Raw genomic sequence first — 19,793 nt, 5'->3', positions numbered from 1 at the left:
TTGATTTCTTGGCAGGCAATGGGAAAGAACATAGATGGGAGATGACAGGCTGACTAACTGAGGTGCTAGTATATAAATTAGTTGGTGCAATTTAAGTTGCTCATCGTTAAATCATTTCGTATCATGTATTTCATCATTTGTCCTGATCGTTGCAGTTAGTCTAAAGATGCTAACCAAAGTAGAAATAGAAGTGCATTTTCAGACAGGGAAAAGCTTTTTGGAATGGAGAAAATTTAACATTTATGCTAAACCAGATAATATCAGCAAGGAAAAAACCAGACTTGTTTGTGAAAAATCTCGCAAGGTCAGGAAATTTCATTCAAGATGTTTGTGATTGTTTCCATTTCTTACAACCCAGGTGAAACTGATGAGTCAGTTTAAGCAACAAACATATCTCCACAATCAGGCACTTCTCTCACATGTCAGGTAAATTACCTTCCCCATGCTGCATTTATTTGGCCTCTTTTTTTTTCTAGATATTTTCTGCTGCTTTTATTTGGTGGGAGTGTCTGTACACCCATAGTTTTAAGCAATTTTGCTATAAATCTACTAACAATTTTGATTGTGGTGCAGTGTAATCTTATTATTCAGTCATGATTTTCTGCACAATGCTCAGGGTTTTTCAAGGCTTTCCAGTCTTTGGCTGTGTGCTTCATAACAGTACAAGATTCACTTATTTTAATATTAAGTCATATATCAATGACCAGGACTTTTTCCCACGTTCGTCATTCCTGCTAGTGCATCTTTCATCTTGACCAGTTTCTCACCCGATTCCTTTTTCTCTTCTTAGTCGTCTCCAGTATGGCTCTTGTTTTTCACCACCAGCTTCCAGCACAGCTTCATTTCTTGCTTTTTTCTGTCAATTCTTCACCACATCCACATTTCTGAAACTTCTATGAAACTAGTTTGTTTTCCTCACTGCATTATCGAGAGCTCTTCTGCACCACACAAAGCACTTCTTCTAGTGAAGGCTACATTCATTGTCGCTATTCTCACTTTAAGTTCCTAACTGCAACTTATGTGCCTGCTTATGACTACATCCCAAGTGTAATCATGAGCACTTCGTAATTGTAATAACTAGGGATGTGACGAAGCTGAAAATTCACCGATGCCGATGTACTCGCCGATAATTTTTGGTACCCATACCGATGCTGATATTTAACCGATTCCGATACATAAGATTATTAAACAGAAATGGGATGTTATTTTCAGCATGACAAAAATAACTTTGCTATGTACATTTCTATTCTCAAGAGATGCGAATGTACATTTGCATCTACAAAAGGTGGTTATGTGAACCTTTAAGAAGAACATGGATTCTCAAGAGATTTAACATTAGTACACAAGCAGCTCTTTGAAATGCAAAATGAATTCCTGTTCTTAATGTTGGAAATTTACTGCTGCCAGATTCAACTTCAGAAACACGAGTTTTGGAAGCACTTCAGGAAGTAACCTACTTCTTCTCTTATCGTAAATCTGTTCAGCAACACCGAACATTCAATCACTGAATACTGATGCAGCAGATATGCCCAAGTATTTTCTCAGCACTTGCTTCAGGTTTGAATACTCACTTCTGAATTTCCAATATAACAACAGATCCTGGATCAGCAATGTACTGTTTTATTTCCGATTTTGAGTTAGGTTGATCCTCTGAATGAGAGTTTGCAATATTTTTATTACATAAACTCTACAATAATGATGAATCATAACCTAATTTTCAATATATCTTACAAAAACTAATATATAAAACATATTAGAAGGTAAAACTAGTATAATCTGTACCGCTTTAAATATCGGATTTTTGCCGATTCCGATGCCGATGCCGATATGTCAATTTCAGCCGATTTTCATACATCTGTAATCGGCTTCGGCACATCCCTAGTAATAACCATATTGAAAGTTGATCGGGTCATTTCAATGCAGAAATGTCCGTGGCTATATCTGGATCTATCCATTTGCGCAGTTGTTTCAGCTTGAGTTATTTTTTTTTTCTCTACTAACCAATTCCTTCATCTTGTTCCACATTTATTATTGCTCTCAACTGCTATTTAACTTCTCCAGCATAGGCTATATCTAATCAGCATAATAGTTGTGCAGTGGTTGGTACCCAACCACTTGCAATATACTCAACTCTTGCTAGCCAGAAGAGTTAACTCTGCTTCTAGCTACTTTTCTGCAACTTGTTGACAGTGTGTCAGCAAATGAGCTTTTGACTTTTCTCTTTACTGTGTGTCAACTGCTTTATATAGCAGATAGCGATCTCCATGTGAATGCCATGATTCAAGAACCACAGCATGAACTTTGTAAATAGTGTATATTGACCACCAATGTAAATATGAATCAGAATTTGCTTTGCCGTAAACTGAGTAATTTATTATTCTTCACTTATGCAAGATTGACATATCTAAAAATGGCTTCTGAAATGACCACGACTCAACAGATGACAATCCTATGGTTTCTTTGATGAAGTGTGATGAAAATCCTATGCTATTTTGACAAGCATCTTCCTTATCACCCACAAATGTTAATCATAGAACAATTTCATAACTCTACTGCACTATTCTGCCTCGCAGTGGAAGGTTTTAGCTGACAATGGTGCAGTTGGCTTGATATCTTGTGAGTTGTTACATCTGTTACCTCATTGATCCAAATTGACAATCATGTTGGTCTATCTAGTATTCAACTTAGCTGTTGAGAGTTGAGTTGGTTTAGAAATAGTCATACTATTCACCTTCCACTCGTTCATTTTTCTTGCTCCTACTATTACACCACCGTTATTCTTACCTTTTTTGTTGGACAGTTCTGGGTTGTAATGATTCCATTGAAAGTTATTGGTATTGTTACAATTCAGAAGTGTCCATGACTCTAATTCTTCTAAATAGATATTGAACAGCATAGTTGGTAGGCAGCATCCTTTGCCAAATTCTTTTAAATTCACTTGCGTCTGTGATTTCTTCTCTTATTCTCGCATTAACTCTTTGTTCCATACATAGGCCATTTAAAAGTTTCCTCTCTTCCCAATTCATACCAGTTTTCTTCAGGGTCTGTAAGTTTCACTCATTTTTTTATTTTTTTTATTTTAATTCAGAGCATTTTCCAAATATTCAAATGCTACAAATACTTCCTTTCCTTTCTGTAGTAATCTTTCACCAATTCCCACAGCAATTCATTTGCCTCCCTCACACCTTCCTTTTCCTGGAATTACACTGTTATTGTAACTTGTCAACCTTAAGAACATAAGCTATATTTAATAATCTAGAAATATGTTCAAGTGAATAGCAGGCTGATTATCTACTGGAATTAGTTTCCTTGTGCATGTCCTTGAAGTCGGTGGACCAACACCCTTGTCACAAATTTCATTGCATAAGCTTAAAATTTCCTCTTTTTCTTTGGTTAGTTCAATTGTGTTGCCTTTCTATTCTTCATTTCTTTTCATTTGCACGAATTCTTTATTTTTTGACTTCACATTGTTATTTGTCAAGGTTGTTATGAAGAGAGACGGTTGTAAGGAAAGTGGATTCACTGTTTTTGGAAGAGTTTGACACATCACCTACCTACATAAATAACTTGACTAGCTCTCCATTTGTAAATGTGTGTTTTTAAATCTTGGTATTTCTGGTAACCGCCTACAGTGGTTGGATCCTTTTCAAATCTTTATTATTGCCGATCTCAATGGCAGAGCATTCTACGACATCAGAGGCCCCAGGTTTGAATCCTGGACTGGGCATGGGTGTTCCTTCATAAATTTCATCATATCACTCGTTCTCATGTTCATGATCAGCCAAAAAGGGGCAGGAAAACAAAGTAAAATAAACCAAATCAATGCAATCTTTGTTATTCCAAAGTCTGGCTAGATATTTGGGAGTGAATTTGATATTGAATTTCGAGGAGTATGCTTGTTCCTTATTAGAAAGGTTTACAAAATTCTTACTTTGTGAAGTAGGTATAGAGTTAATGCCATTTTTTAATTTGATTTTTAGGGTTTGTTCTGAGTAAAAGCAGGATGTTTGTGTACTCACTCTCTCTCTGAAATTTGTAGAGCAACCCTGCATGTAAGGGTAGAGTGAGGGGATAAAGTGAGTGATTGGAGCAAAGCAGTGCACGCTGCTGTAAACTGCTTGTGGCTGCAGCTGTATTTTCCTCTCTGTGCATTTACTTCCCCTCTCGTGCATTCATTGGACGAGCCCTCTTGATTCACTACTTGTGCAGAGGACTTGTTTCAGTTTGCTTGCTCCATAGACTCCCAGTACAGTGTGTAGTGAAAGATTCTAGGAAGGAGGGATACATTTGTTATTCTTATTGTTGGTCATAAGTAATAATAGATATGGCACATATATGACTCCAAACAATCCAAAACACATGGTTGCCATGTGACTGGCCAGTCATGTGGTTCCTCGAATATAAGCTGTTGCAGTAGATGCTGCTATATTCTGCCCATGACAGGTTGTAATAAAGTATTTGCCACATGGAAACTGAGAATCGTAGCACATTCACGTTGCTAATGAAGTATCTACAGTGACTTTCCAGTCAGAAGTTCAGGTCATAAAACCATATAACTTTCACATAAATTTTAATTCTCCCTAAGCATTAATGTTTTGAATCTTACATTTTCTATGTGGAGGCCACTAACAAAAGGGTAAGAGTGCTGCTATTTGAATGTTATGTTCGTTACACTGGAACGCTATATAAATTATTAATTGCAAGGTTGTCCCTTTAACCTGGCTCGGGATCTTTTTGTTATACTCAAACAAACCAAATAAATTCACCCTTCTTTTAAGCTATTTAGAAAACTGAACACCAATATTGAACGAAGACTTGTAACACCATTAGACATGTGTGCGAGTTGTTTAAAGCCTAGTGGAACATTTTTAACATTATTGATATATCAATCCAGTCCTAGGTTGGTGGGTCTTGATACCATTAACAAGTGATAACTCAGATTATCAGTGTTGCTTCAGGAGAGAGAGGCCTACCTAGAATCATTTTAAAATGAAGCAATGGTCTATAAAGCCAGATAATAGGAGAAATGGCAGAGTGGATGCTGAAAGGACTGTTGGACTGCAGAGAGACTTCTGCTATGCCCAGAAATGTACTACAGGACATTCTATATCAGAGCAGATGTGAAAAATTTTTGAATCATACATCATCTGCATGTTTCTGCAACAAAGTTTGATGTTAGAAATCACTGTTTCGCTGTAATCCATGATAATGATCAGAAGGAAGCTAATAGAATGTAGGATTCCAAATAAAGTAGTAAAAAAAGAGATCATGAATAACATTTTTTTTTAAAATACAGAAGAGAATCAAGATGAAGATACATAGCAGTATGTGCAGAATCTGAAGCTGTTCCAGTTCTTACTGTCTGTTCTTGATGTGGATACCATCAATGTCCCTTGCCAAAAGTTTCAAATTTCACGAACCAACTTTTTTTTGTGTTGGTTAACAATATGAAGGAATACAGCAATTTCAATCTGTATACCATAAACTGTCTATCCTTTGTTGTTTCCTTAGTGGCTGAGCTCTTGAGAGATTTATTGAATTTTCCAGTTTTGATCTAGTGTTACTTCATCCTTCATCATCATAAAAAGTAGCAGAAAGGAGATATAAAATGAGAACAACACAATACAAACTAGCCTTAATAGTCTGGAATAGCTATGAGTCACTTGAAAATTAAATATTGGTAAGAAAAATTTAACTTTGATTCTATGTGTATTTCATTTGTGGATGCAAAAACATCAGTCTAAGCAAGTGCAACAAAAAAAAAATCATAAGTAGGTACCTGAAGATTTTGTTGTAATGATATTTCCAAAACATCGATGATATCAAAATTAAGTGTGTAAATATGTTCAGGAAAATTAAGGAGGCACGTTTTTGGTCTTTTAAAACTGCAAAATAATGTCAATTTGGGCATTTTTGCAGAATTGCACACTGATGTAAAGAACACCACAAAAACTGCAATATGTATACTATTGAAACCAATTGTTGCACACCTAGAACATAGACTGAGATATTATTTTCAGAATGCAGTAACATGGTTATTCAGTGAGAAGGAAAATCTACCTGAAGAAAGAAAGGCATTGGCAATATTGTTACTCAAGAAGTATGAATAACTTATGGAATAGACTGCATACTAAATGAAAAGAAGCATTGTCATTGAATATTATTAACATTTAACAATGATATGTGGAAAACCATTAAACTCATGAATAATTCTTGAAGCTTTCCTGGCAGCAAATGATAAAGAGGTATTTTCGGGATATCAACCAGGAGATTTCCGGATAGGTTTCAGAGCTTTTGAAATCGAACGTCACTCTTATCTTCACGGATGGAAGTGCAGAGATGTGTCAGAGGTAAGTTTTATGTATTTGTGTGGAAGGAGTCCGGTGTAGGTGGCAGAGACTCGAATACTTGGATAACCCCTCTGGATGGGACTTTTCAAATTTGGCTCAATGTACAAAAAAAATAATAGCTCTAGAAATGAAAGTTAGAGAAAGAAGAATAAGAACATGGACATTTAAAAAAATGGTATTAAGCATGCCTTGGCCACCACAATAGACCAAAGTGAATGAAAAAATGTGGTATGTAGCAGTGGTACATTACTACAACCATGCTAAGTTTCGTTGAAAATAGGCTGATACTTCTTGGGGGGGGGGGGGGGGGGGATAACGTATAAGAGCAGAAGTGTTGTCATCTTATGGGGAAATATCTGGAATTTCGCTTCTAGCGTCAGCCCTATGGACACTTGATGGACCAAATTTGAAGAGATGTATGGCAAAAAACCATTCTTTGAGTATATGTAATGTGCGTACCTTAATTTTGAAAAAAAAAATTAAAGAAACTGGATTTTTTCAACAATTCCAAATTATGGAATTTTTGACAAATGTTGAAAATTGGGCATTTCTCCCTTGACCCCTGATTATCGCACGTTGTTAAAATCTTATTATTATTTCATGTAAAAGTGAAATACATCAGCATAATACTCACGGGGAACAAAGGCTTTTTTCAAACTCTTGTTTGTTAATAATATAACCCATGGTGCAACAGCCCATGCTACTGACTGCTGCCCTCACTTCTGTCAGAGGTGGGAGAGATCATTCAAACAGTTACGGGGTGACGTGTGGTCAGCATGACAAGCCCCCACTCTTTGTTGCAGGTTTCTATGAACTGGTTATGCTACTCATTCGTATCTCCTCAATTTCCTCACGGTTTTGGGAGGCCATTGGTTCCATACACAGGGTGAAGTCTCAGGAGAAAGCTTCCCTCGAGACAAGAAACCTTCGCACATCTTGCAGCTGGAGCCCAAAGCATGATGCCTTAGACTGCACAGCCATGGTGCAGTACTTGTTAATAATAGTAACAATGGATATATTGTTTTGTTATTCAAGTATGTCCTACCTTCATATTTATAAAAATGAACAAAAAAGAACTAAAATATTGTGTGTAGTCTTCAAGAAATGGCACACTTATTTGCTGTCACATGGCTTGCTTCCCAGTAAGTTACACCCAGTAGGAAGCCAGCTTACTGCCCATCTGTTAAAGGTTAATTAGTCTGAGCCTTAAGTACTGTCTAGAAAAGGAAGTAAAATTTAGTTCACAAGTTGATATCTGTCACTGAGATAAGTCTTAAAACTTCATGGGAAGTGTTTATTCTGGGAAAATTATCCTGCAAAATCTGCAATTCTTCCTGAATTCTGTCTTTTTGCTGGAGTTAAATCGTTGAAACAATGGTATAAGTTTCCTTATACCACCAAATTTAAACCAAAAATAGTGACAGTTGTGAGATTGGTTGACCATAATCATTTCTATCTATAATCAAGAACTAGAGGCCAGTCTCTGTGGCAGAGTAGTTACAGTGTGCTACGATGCCAGGGGTTGCGGGTTCGAATTCCATGTCTGGGCCTGGGTGTTCTTTGTGAGTATCCCTTGTCCCATCTTCGCAATTAGCCAAAAGTGGCAGAAAAGCAAAGTAAAATAAAATCTATCAATCAACAACTAGTGGGTGTACAAGTTTTTATCTTAACACAGAAGGAGTAGACAATGTACACGAGACTCCTTAACTATTGGCTTAATGGTTCTATGCTGGTTGAATAGGCCTCATCTATTGTAGCAGGCACAAAACTTCACTGCAACTCAACCCACATTACTGTGAAGTTGCTAACCACACAATTGTTTCTTCAGATATTGGAAGATTTAGAAGTTAGATATTGGACAGAAGTGATATCTCTAGAAAGATTTCAGATAAGCTAGGTGCAGGTTCTCTTGTAAGCATGCTTTGCCCTTATTTTCTTTAAAATGTTGTGGTTTGGCAAGATTGTATGAAAGGTAAACTAAATTCCAATAAATTGATAACTGCTTCCCTGATGATTATTCATATGAGGGTCAGTACAAACGTTTTTAGATGCATAATAAATAAGAAAGATAACATCATTTTCTCAAAGTACTCGCTACAACATTCTATGCACTTTTGCATTCTTCCACTCATTCAAGGCTAAATAACATTCTTTCGTGCATGCGATTTTTTACTGTAGGGAACAGGAAATAATCACATGGGGCAAGGTCAGGGCTGTAAGGTGGATGAGTCATAAATTTAACTTCTGTGGACTCTAGGAACTGAATGGTGATGTTTGCTCTGTGGGCAGATGCATTGTCATGGTTCAAGAGGATAGGATCCCTCGCAGTCCTGTCCTTGGTCACCGTTCTTGAAGCTTCTCAAAAACTTTTGGTAGACAAACTGTTGTGTACCACTGAGCAGTAATAGTCTTTTGATTCTCCAAAGGAACGGATGTGACATGACCACTTTTGGAGAAGAAAGTTGCCACCATTCCCTTTCCAACACTTCGGGGCCACTTTAAATCTGTTGATGGAATGTCTTCAGGAAAAATCCACACTGTTGACTGACACTTATTCTCTGGATCAAACTGGTAAAACCAGGTTTCATCACTAGTAACGATGTCACAAACAGCTCTAGTCACCTCAGTCGAATCTGCCCAGCATTTCTTTGCACCATTCGCCGGCCCCCGTGGTGGAGTGGTTAGCACATTGTGCTATGATGCCAGGGGTCCCGGGTTCGAATCCTGGCCTGGGCATGGATGTTTGTGAGTGTCCATTCATCATCACTCATCCCCATCTTCGCAAATTAGCCAAAAGTGGCACAAAAAGTGAAGTAAAATAAAGCAAGTCAATCAATCTTTGCACCATTCCAAACGAACACACTTTTTCTCATCTGTCAGCATGTGAGGCACCAATCGGGATGCAACTTTCCTGATTTGTAAGTAATCGTGCAGGATCTTGGGACACTGCTGGTGATCAAATCTGTAGTGCCACTTCAATGTCCTTAAATGTCACTTAGATTGTTTTCGCGAACCATTTTTTTTCCACAGAGCCAATGGTTTCCACAGTTGGTGCAGATGCTGGATGCCCATCAGTCTTCTTGTCTTCCAATGAGTTTTGATCTCTTTTAAATTCTCAAAACCACCGAAAAATTGTCCCATGGAAAGGAGCCAGGTCTATGAAAGTCTGTTGCAATTGCTCAAGACTCTGCGACTCGTTTAACCCACTTTTAAAATCATAGAAAATCATTGCATGAAAGCGCTCTCTTCCCAGCTCCATACTGCAAACGACTTATATCGCACAGACAGAAACAAACGAAACCCTCTCAGCAACACTGATAAGCTGAGCAGGTTTAAAGTTGCACAGGTGAATCAGCAAAGATGTCGCTGCTCATTGTATTTCTTGGAAGTGAAATAATGGATCATAACACAGCCTGTCTCAAAACTTTCGTAGTGACCCTCGTACAAGCTCATCCACTTAAGCTACACAAACTTAAGACTAAATCCATGAGATTCAGGAACATGATCGACATTGGTTTGTCCTTGAGTATCAGGTTTTTCACTTTTGCCTCATGCCATTTTTGTTCATCTAGTAACGTTGTTGCCTTGTAATCAAGGGTTCCCAGGTTTAATATCCAGTGGAGGCACACAGTGATTCAGATCCCACTTTAAACTGTAGGTCCAGTCCCGATGAGCTTATCTGTGAATAAAGTGGACTTAGAAACTAAAATTCAAACTCAGCGCAATCTAGACATAGATTAAATTTGCATGTGACTTAACACGGTCTTAAAATAAGTCCCCTCGCCCCCTCACAAGAGACTGCTATTTTGTCAGAGAGTATATATTCTACAAGTCGGTGAAAGAAGGGGAAAGTATGTATACACCTATTTTCTTCTTGATATTTAAGAGCATGAAAAGCTCAAAGGTGAAATTGTATTTTCATATCAAATTGACATTTTTTTTCTTTTATTGATGTGGTAAAATACAATAATTTACAAACCAGTGCAAATGCAAAGAAATGTATGGAAGAAAAAGAGAACAGAAATATCTCTCCTGCTCATCAACTGTGCCAAGTGTGTGTGGTCCAAAGTTTTATCATGCAATGTTTATAGTCTACTATCTTAAACCACGTTGTTGACTTATTTCACTCAAATGTAGTTCCAGCCAGTCATCTGAGATAACACTAACCTCTCTCCTAGGTAACACTTTAAGTTCGCTGTGTACAATGTCATACTGGTGGCAATGTATTACTAGAATGTGAAACAATGAAGTGACAGTGTTGCAATATACAAGTATTAAACATCCAAACAAGAACAATCCATAGGTAAGAATGTTTACCATATCTATGGAAATCAAATGGGAAGTCACTAACACCATCTTACGGACGACAACTAAAAGTCCAAAACCATGGATGAATAATAAGAGTTCTCCACATGGTCTGCGGCTGGCATGAAACTCGTAAAGTGAAATATTGAATTTCATCACATTACATTGTAGAGTATTTTGTATATTAAGTACGTGCCAGTATATTCAATTTATCTTAAGCCAGACAAATGGGTTTATTGCTTACAAAGAGGAAAACAGCTGATTAAGTGTGTTCAGTTGTCTGACATTTGTTCTATGTGCATAGTTTATAGATTTGGTCTATACTTGCTTCATGTATACATTTACCTTCTATCACCATTACATCATGAAGAAAAAAACCATCTGCCCAACCTCTTGTATTTCTAATGACCTTCCTCTCAGATATCTAGCTGCTATAACAATCATCATCTTCCTTCGCTGTTTCCTCCCTCTGGCTCCAAATTTCTAAATTTATGCCTCTTGTTACGGTTGCAAAATTGGTGTCCAAGGGTCCCTGGGTTTGAATTCCTGCCTGGGCATGGGTGTTATTTCTGAGTGTCCCTGCATCAGTTTCATCATGTCATCACTCTTCCTCATCTTCATGATTATCCAAAAAGTGAAGTAAACGAACCAAATCAATCAATCGAACAACAAAATTGGCGACTTGCCTCCACTCCTTGTAGAGCATACACTATATTCCAAATTATAACTGAAAGGATGCCATAAGATTTCTGTTTGCTTCATTTCTCTTAATCTTCCAAAAATAATCTCGGCAGAATTTTATAACTAACAACATAGGTAAAATCTGTTTCTTATCCTCCCTTTTGAAACCAATGGGAGATTTCAGGTTTCGGATGTGCAGTGATGTGCAACAAAGTTTCTTGAAGGGAAACTACTTGTAATAGAAAGTTGAAGTTGATTTTGTTTTGGAGGGGGAAATACCATGCTCTTGTGTAAAGTGAAATATTTTAATCTGAATCTTTCCATTGGGTGAGTTGGTATGACCTCACCAAGTCTAATTACATTTATATGAAGGTACAATGTCATAGTTTTTAGTTCTTTTGAAGGTCCTTACCATTAAAAAAAAAAAAAATCAATCTTCTGTGACAACCACTGTGATCTTTCTTTTTTTTTGTGTATGTGTCTGTATTTTAAAAGCCCATGCTTTTATATGAAGGTCGATTTCTTTAAGAAGAAAAAGCTTTCAACAAACTTACAAAACTTGTAATCCATTGAAATCCAAGTATGAGCCCCTGTGATGGTATGTTACCTTGTAATTGTAATGAAGGGGTGTCAGGTTGAGTCCCATGCCAATCTGTAGGTCCAGTCCAGATTAGCATATCTCAGCACAAAGTGGACTTGCGAAAACTGAACTTTGGAACCCAAGTATATCATATCTATATGTATTTAAACAAAGAAGGAAAAATGAAACATGAAGAGTTGTTCCAGAGAAATGACAACAGTTAGTCATGTGCTCTGGTTTCGAGAAATAAGTAAGGAAGATGTAAGCTAAAAATGCAGGGTTTCTGAATGCACAAGCAACAAATAACGTACAAAACTTGCTACTTGCTTGTAAATGCTCAATTGGAATTGGCAAACTGTGAATTGAAAATGATTGCTTTTGTCACTGCAGAGGCAGAAGAGAAGCATTGATAGTGTGGTAAATGAAATATTTGGAAATATCTATGAGGTTAGAAATAGAGATGAAGATGAAGGAAAGATATGAACCTAATTGAAAATGTTTATGAAGCATCTAGAAGAAGTAATTTCCATTATGATTTTTTGCTTTGGTTATGTTTCTAGGCCAGCCACTGCTTTCATAAAAGACCCAGAATTTGTCTCTTGGAAAATAATGGAAATCAGATTTTATTCTGAAGTTCATATTTGGTGTTTTTGCACATAGGACAATAATTAAAAATTAGATTTTGTTGCAGTCTCTAAAAGCAAATACAGTTGAAGCTGAGTTATGCGTATTCCAAGTTGAAGAGAAAATAATACATATAACTGAGAATTTCTTACAAATCAGATTTAGATATTACCATGTCAAATCATTCTTATAATACTGTAATTGTATCTATTTTGGGGAACGATATGAATTTTACTTTCTGGCCAAGCATGTAACTTTTCCTCTCTTTCTCCATGGCCGACCAGTAGCAACTGAAAACTGTCACTTCTGTGACATTGTTGAAGCTTGGTTACGTACTACAAATCAACTGTATTTTATGAAAATTAGTATGTATAACATCGAATTATGTATAAATACATTTCCTACAAATAAGGTTTAATTAACACGTTTTTAAATTATATTTTGCCGGGACCTACAATAATTTACGTATAAAGCAGAATTACGCAGAACTGTGTTATGTATAAAGCAGTCACAACTGTATATTATTCACAAGTAAAATTTCTCATAGTGGACTCAATAAAATGTTAGGTTTAATTGCAAATCACATTCTAGGACAAGAATTGAGCCACTTGCAAGCAAAATGTATTGTGCCACAACATTCATAAGTTACTAAAAACTAACTCTATTGGTATAGGCATATCAATGTGTTGGTTTATTGGTAAAATTGCTAATCCAATACATATCTGTAAATAACCTGCAAACTAAAGGAGAAGTGTGCGATTTTGTTGTTACCGGTATAAGTAAATTTTATAATATTAATGATCTAAATTTGATATCTACCCTCCCCACTGACATTCCTTGTTGACATATATCTCTATGTATTTAGTGATGAATGTGTCCAGGTTTATTTCTGTTATGAATTACTCGGTTGGGTAGATTGGAATAACTAATATGTAAACTTTTTTAAAAAAAATGAAGTTGGTAATAAAATGCATATATTTATCCATTGACCTTGTATATATAGTAATGTATTTGGAATGTGGGCATAATAATTTATGAATAATGTGATAAAAATTTTATTGTCAGATATAGTAAGTCCTGGAACTCTTTTTCCACATAAATTGAGGAGTAACATTGTGATTTTTAGAAATCAAATGTACAAATGTCATATACATGCCAAGGCCTTTCTTACTGTGCAGATATACCAACAATGTTGAATTTAAGACAAATATAGCAGTATCAATTTACTTAGAATATTCCGTTAGTAGAGAGCTCCAGTGTTAGAAGCTAGATTGAAACTAGAGTGTACATTTCTCTGCTGCTTATGAAAGAGGATATTATAGGAATCCAAGCTAGGTTTCACTCTAGTTGGTTTTCAACATGATTGTGTTGTTATAAATGTATCACTATTTCTGATATTCCTTGTGTTTATGAGTCTTTGATAACTACAAGTCTGTGGCTAAAATAAACTTCCATGTTACAATAGGCCTTTGGCGGACAGCATGCCAAACAGCTTTTATGCAGAGAATTAAGTTCCATCACTACTGTTACCTGGCACTTGCAATGGTAACCCCCATTCTACATGATATTGACTCAATTCTGTATTTTCAAGGGGCTCGGAAACAGTTATTGAAGGCAGGCAGTATGCCATTTTTATCAGTACAAAGAAACTCTTACATGCAGTACACTCAAGATACTGTAATAATTGCAGTCTAATAAGATTTTGATCTTTTTAACGACAATATATTTGTATTTTCCTCATCAGTTATTCCTTCGTCCATTGTTGAATGTGGTTTTATTTTTATCATGCAAAGTAACTGTTAGGGAGAATTCACACCGAAGAGACAAGCGACATGAGAGTTTCACACCAAAGAGACAAGCTGCATGCGGCAAGTGACACTCTTGCTCAGTTCACATGATGATACCGATATAATTGCATTAATCAGTTTTTTAGACACCCGAAAGAAACGTAACGAGAGACGTTGTTACATATAAATCGCGTTATAAAATTTGTGCAAGTTATTGAAACTCTGGAGAGGCATGTTGTGCATGAGAAATGGAGAAATAATATGCACTCACCTCAAACTGTATACACTAGACTTTCCAGCCTGGATAAAGCAAAGACCTAAACACTAGAGAAATGATTCTCAACCTTCTTGAAACCATGATCCGGTACTTCTTTTAAGTCAATGCCCTTAGCCCAAGACTTTTCCTCATTAATACCTTTACAGTATTTAAGATTTTATGCATGCATGAACATGTACCCATGAAATTAAATATTGAAGAATAAATTCTAGCATAATCATAAAGAGTAATGATTACGTGTAGGATTGTTGACAAATAGAAAAATATGGATGACGAAATTGTAACGTCGTCTCCTTGAAATTAAGTGATCCCGGGTTCGATACCTGGTGGAGCCACCGGGCAGATCCAGTTCTGATTAGTCTATTTGTGCATAAAATGGACTTAAAAAACAAAAACTCACAACTCAAATATGATATTGGGATTGTGTTATTTGTTAACAATTTTCAGCAGAACCTTTCGCAGCTCAGTATAGTTGATACGAGAGCCTGGCGGTTGAGAAACAATGCACTATAGTACTTTACCACGTTGACTAATATATTTTGGACTAAAGTGCCTCTATGAGCTGGCTTTAAGATAAAAGCAATCACGTCCTAAATGCCCAAAACACGGCCTGTTTACACGATGTTTGAAAGAAAATTACAGCAGATAACTGCATCAAAAAACTTGATAAAGCGAATAGAACGTTGTGTTTAAATCTTAAAACATTGTACATGTCGATACTTTATTCTATTAACAGATTAGAGCTTCAAAGATGTTATGAGGCCTCCGGTTGGGCTCTCTTCCAGAGTCTAAATATAGCTCGTTGGAATGAAGCATTCACTGTGCATATGTGAACAACAAACTGGGGTGACACGATGCACGGTATTGAGAAAACGACGCAGTCCAAGAGGCACGTGCAGCTTGCAGTGTTCCTTCGGCTCAAAAGGTTCTCTTGATCACTGAGTGTTCGCTTGCGTGTTTGGGACTTTTCTCTGTTGTGTCTTTAATCTGTTTCTGCTGATGTGCTCAAGACAACTATAGTTGTTGGTCCAAACCCTTTTTTGTAAATGTAGCGAGATTATTTTTTCCAAATACGTCATTCTTTGTTTTACAAATTTCTACGAGGGGTGACTGAAAAGACCTACCCATGAAGGGTGGTCCGGAGCTCAATTGTTCATGGCTTTTTTTCAACATACTCCCCTTTGATGTACCACACACTTTTGCCACTAGTGCTGCAGGCCCATGATACCTTCACTGTAGAACGTTTCATCCTGCATTGCAAAAACGTTGCCCACTGCAGCCATTACGTCATCATCTGATGGAAAATGGGTTTCACCCAGGTGTTGCTTGAGCTTAGGGAACAGATGAAAGTCTGAGGGAGCCAAAGCTGGCAAGTAGGGAGGGTGTGGAAGCAGTTTGGAGTCACATGACTCAATAGTAGACATTGCAATGGTGGATGTGTGTGCAGGTGTGTTGTCTTGATGGAAAGGGATGCGCGTCTTCAACATTCAACGACGATTCGCCTTGATGGCCTCCCGCAAACGCTTCAGTTGAGCAGCATAATACGCACCGTTCACCGTTTCACCCTTTTTGAGGTACTCAGCCAGGATGACACCCCTTGCATCCCAAATTCCAAATAACAGAGGTCATCACCTTGTCAGCTGATGTCACTGACTTGAACTTTTACCACTGTTTTGATTGCACCTTGAACTCTGGCTGAAAGTGGTGGACCCATTCTTCGTCCAAGGTTACAAAATGGAGAAATGTCAGAGGATCAGCCTGAAGGAGAGTCAAGTTTGCTGCAGACAAACGGTGTTTCCCCTCTTGAATTCCGCCACCCACATTTTTACAGTGGAATAGGATGGGGCATCCTCCTTAATGTTTCCATCATTTCCTTGTGGATGTCCTGTCCACTCATGCCCTTTTTCAGCAGGTATTGGATAACTGCACGATTGCTCACTTTATCTATTTTTCAGACAATGCTCACCTTACTTCACTTCAGACTTCAATATCTGAAACAGAAAAAAAGCTATTAGTGAGAAATTTGGTATGGGGCTCTGCAAAGGCATGCACTATGATTAGCAAAACTAACATTCGGCTAAGACAAATGCATCATGGGTAGGCTGAGAACTTTTCAGTCACCCCTTGTATTTGATAAACTCTCTTCCTTTCACAGTTTATTAATACATAATGTGTGTATGTTAAGCTCAGTGGCCTTTTTCCTTTGGGCATATTTATTTTCAGAGGTTAGTGAAATTTGATGCTGTCATCTTTGCAGGTATTATGATGATAGATACCGTGAAAGGGAAAGAGAGCGAGACCGAGAGAGGGAAGCTAGTCGTCGGGAACCAGAGAGGGAGAGAGACAGAGACCGTGAAAGAGAAAGACGAGAAGAGCGGGAGTCGTCACATCGCAGCTCTCGTCACTGAGTATAATTTCTTTATACACACCCATCCTTCACTTTTTTCTTATGGTTTCCATATTTCCTTTTTTTATTATTATTATTACTGTTTAGATTTTTCAGCATACATCCCTGATACTAGATAATTAGTAATTATCAAGTGTCACAACTATAGGATTAAAAGTTCTGTGTTAAGTCTGTGTAGGGAAGAATGTTTACTTATAACATTTCTGAGAACTCATGTAACAAGTATATATAGCCAAGCAGTAATTTGGTAGTGTAATTACTATGTATCAAGAAAGAAGAATGTATTGCATCATCAAGAGAAGTGGATTTGGAATGAAGAGGAAGAAGATGAATTTTCATGAACAGTTTATATTCATTACATTGACTGAGGCTGAAGAGTATGATTCTGGAAAAAAAGAAAAATTTCTTCAGTTTGATGAACATGTCTGTGAGTGAAATCTTGTATTTGTTCAATTTTATTGCATTAACCATGTCTTAACATGGACGTGGGGGAAAATGTTATCTGAGAAGAAGCTCAGTTTGTGCATTGTACTGAAAAATTGTAATTTCATTGTAGTCATTAAAATGTGAAAATGAATGTGTTGTTATTACTACGAAGGTAGTTGTAGGATACCTTGTATATTCTATTTTTATATTTGTATGTGTGTCATGTTTGTTTATTTTTTATTTTTTTTATTTGTAACAGATTTCAGACTTCGTGATGACATGTCACTTTCATTTTTACGTGTGATGTTTTTGTGCATGCGTGTTTGTGTGTGTGTGCGTGTGTTGTGAGCACATTTGTTATGCAAGTACTATGTAAATGTTTCAAAGTGTTTTTCCATTTTTAAAAAAAGGAAAGATGCTTTCAAACACTGTCAAAAAGTGTGACAGAAATCCTATATTTTTGTATTGGTAACTGTATTCTTCATATTTGATGGTTACATTTTTTAAAAGAGGATATCTCAATGACTTAACAAAGATGGAAATCAACTAACAATTTGTCAGAAATTAATATGAGAATTTTTACAAAATTTCACAGAAAGCATTCTGTTCAAAAGATGCAACATTGTACCCGATACGTTTTACTGATGCCAGTTCAGTTCCATTTCTAAGCTGAATACATATAATTGAGCATTACCAGTTAACTGGGTTTATTATATCAGTTATTTATAATAGAATTCTTATTGAACATAAATTTCACATTTTTAGTTGTTTGCTTCAGTTTGTCTCTGGCAACACCTTTTTTTTAAAGGAAGAGTTTGTTTGACTGATATTTAACAAAATAATGAATATAAATTGTACATAAGTTCATACCCGTATTTTGATAATTTCTTACTTCAGTTTCTCTAACATGTTAATTTAAAATATTGCTCAAAAGTGTGAAGCACACACACAGACACCATGAATTAAGTACCTGAAAATTGTAAAAGTGAAGAATGATCTCAAGGGCACTTGTATGATTTATGCATGTACAGTTTTTCCTTCATCCAAATTTTATTTCTTGTTGTGTACACTGTTTTTTTTTTTTTTTTAAATTCTTAAGATGAATTTCCTATCTGTTAATAGAAAGCAACATAGTTGAATCCTTATACCTTATAGTTTTTATTATTTAAATAATATAAAATGCTGGATTCAGGATACTTTTTTTAATACTTGCAGATATGTAGAGAATTCTTTCCCCCCACAACTTTGTAAAGCTTATTAATTTACTTTTTCAGTCCTTTAATTTAATGCAATTTTTTTGTAGATAAATGAAAGACTGAAAACCTGGTTGCAATAAGTACAAAACTGTTAGTGCCTGTAATACTTCTTTCAAATGTGTGTAAACAATTAGTCAATTTGTTTAAAACAATTCAATATTTCTGAATTAATTTTATATATAAACTGCTAATATTTATGTTGATATTTTAGTTTGGAAACATTGCATGCATTTTATTGTATCAGTAAACGTAAATAGCAACCACGATGTGATCATGTAAAATTTACTGTTGTTAAAATAACAGTGGTTGATTCAGTGTGTTTACCATTCTCTTGTTTTCCAAACCAAATGTGAAATATGCTCGAGGTTTATTTTTGTCACAGCTCCAGTCCAGAACTATTTGTATCACTCTGTTGTCTATACCCACTTGTGATTGCTATCTGCATATATGCTTGAATGCTTTTGTAATGAATTGGGAAATTTTCTCAATGTTTGTGTACAAAATTACAAATTCACTTAATGAGAAGTGAGCACAAAACAGTAACTTATCAGGTGACAGCTTGGAGGTAAATTGGAACAGGTCATGATCTTTTTGTTGTATTCACTTTTGCACTGCAGTTTTCTGGATGTCATATTCTCTCTGTGTTACATTACACACTTGCATGTTTATTGAAAAGTGACAGGCATTTGTAGCACATCTGTTCCCTGTCTGATGTCATTTGACATTGTCATCTTCATATATAGACGTAAAAAATGTTTGAGAAACACTGCCATGTGTTTTTGAAATATAAAATGGCTTCTCTGCTCTGTTATGAGGTGAAGCAAATACATCATAACCCCTTAGGGTGCTCCCCCATTGTAATTCTTATTACTATTTTTTTTTCAAGCTTTTTTAATTGGAATCGAACTGAGTATTCAGTGACGATTTTACATAATTCATATCAAAAGTAAATGTAGGTCTGTAAACAGCTATCTACAAAAGTACATCAATCATGACAAAAAAAAGGCCAAATATATAACAGAATCTTTGTACGTAAAATATTATATTGATCAACCCAAATTTAGCGTGTAGTGAATGAGATTGAGAACTGCAATTTTTCA

At 36.2% G+C, this 19,793-nt stretch overlaps 1 protein-coding gene across 6 annotated transcripts in view; it reads left to right on the top strand.

Annotated features, from left to right (window-relative positions):
- Positions 1–17,933, top strand: part of LOC146005452 (cleavage and polyadenylation specificity factor subunit 6-like) — a 145,632-nt gene extending 127,699 nt beyond the window's left edge. For 5 of the 6 annotated variants that reach the window (XM_083144711.1, XM_083144702.1, XM_083144697.1 and 2 more), the window contains one exon: positions 16,862–17,933. In XM_083144711.1, coding sequence (XP_083000837.1) covers positions 16,862–17,012 — 151 coding nt within the window. In that variant the 3' untranslated portion in view covers positions 17,013–17,933. The remainder of the gene's footprint in view (positions 1–16,861) is intronic. The other variant, XM_083144707.1, reaches the window with a different exon arrangement.
- Positions 17,934–19,793: the final 1,860 nt, after the last annotated feature.

Source organism: Lepisma saccharinum, chromosome 1, assembly GCF_977018435.1.
Source record: "Lepisma saccharinum chromosome 1, izLepSacc3.1, whole genome shotgun sequence".
NCBI classification, from domain to species: Eukaryota; Metazoa; Arthropoda; class Insecta; order Zygentoma; family Lepismatidae; genus Lepisma; species Lepisma saccharinum.
The sequence above is the reverse complement of the archived record's forward strand: the minus strand, read 5'-3'. Positions and strand labels throughout refer to the sequence as shown.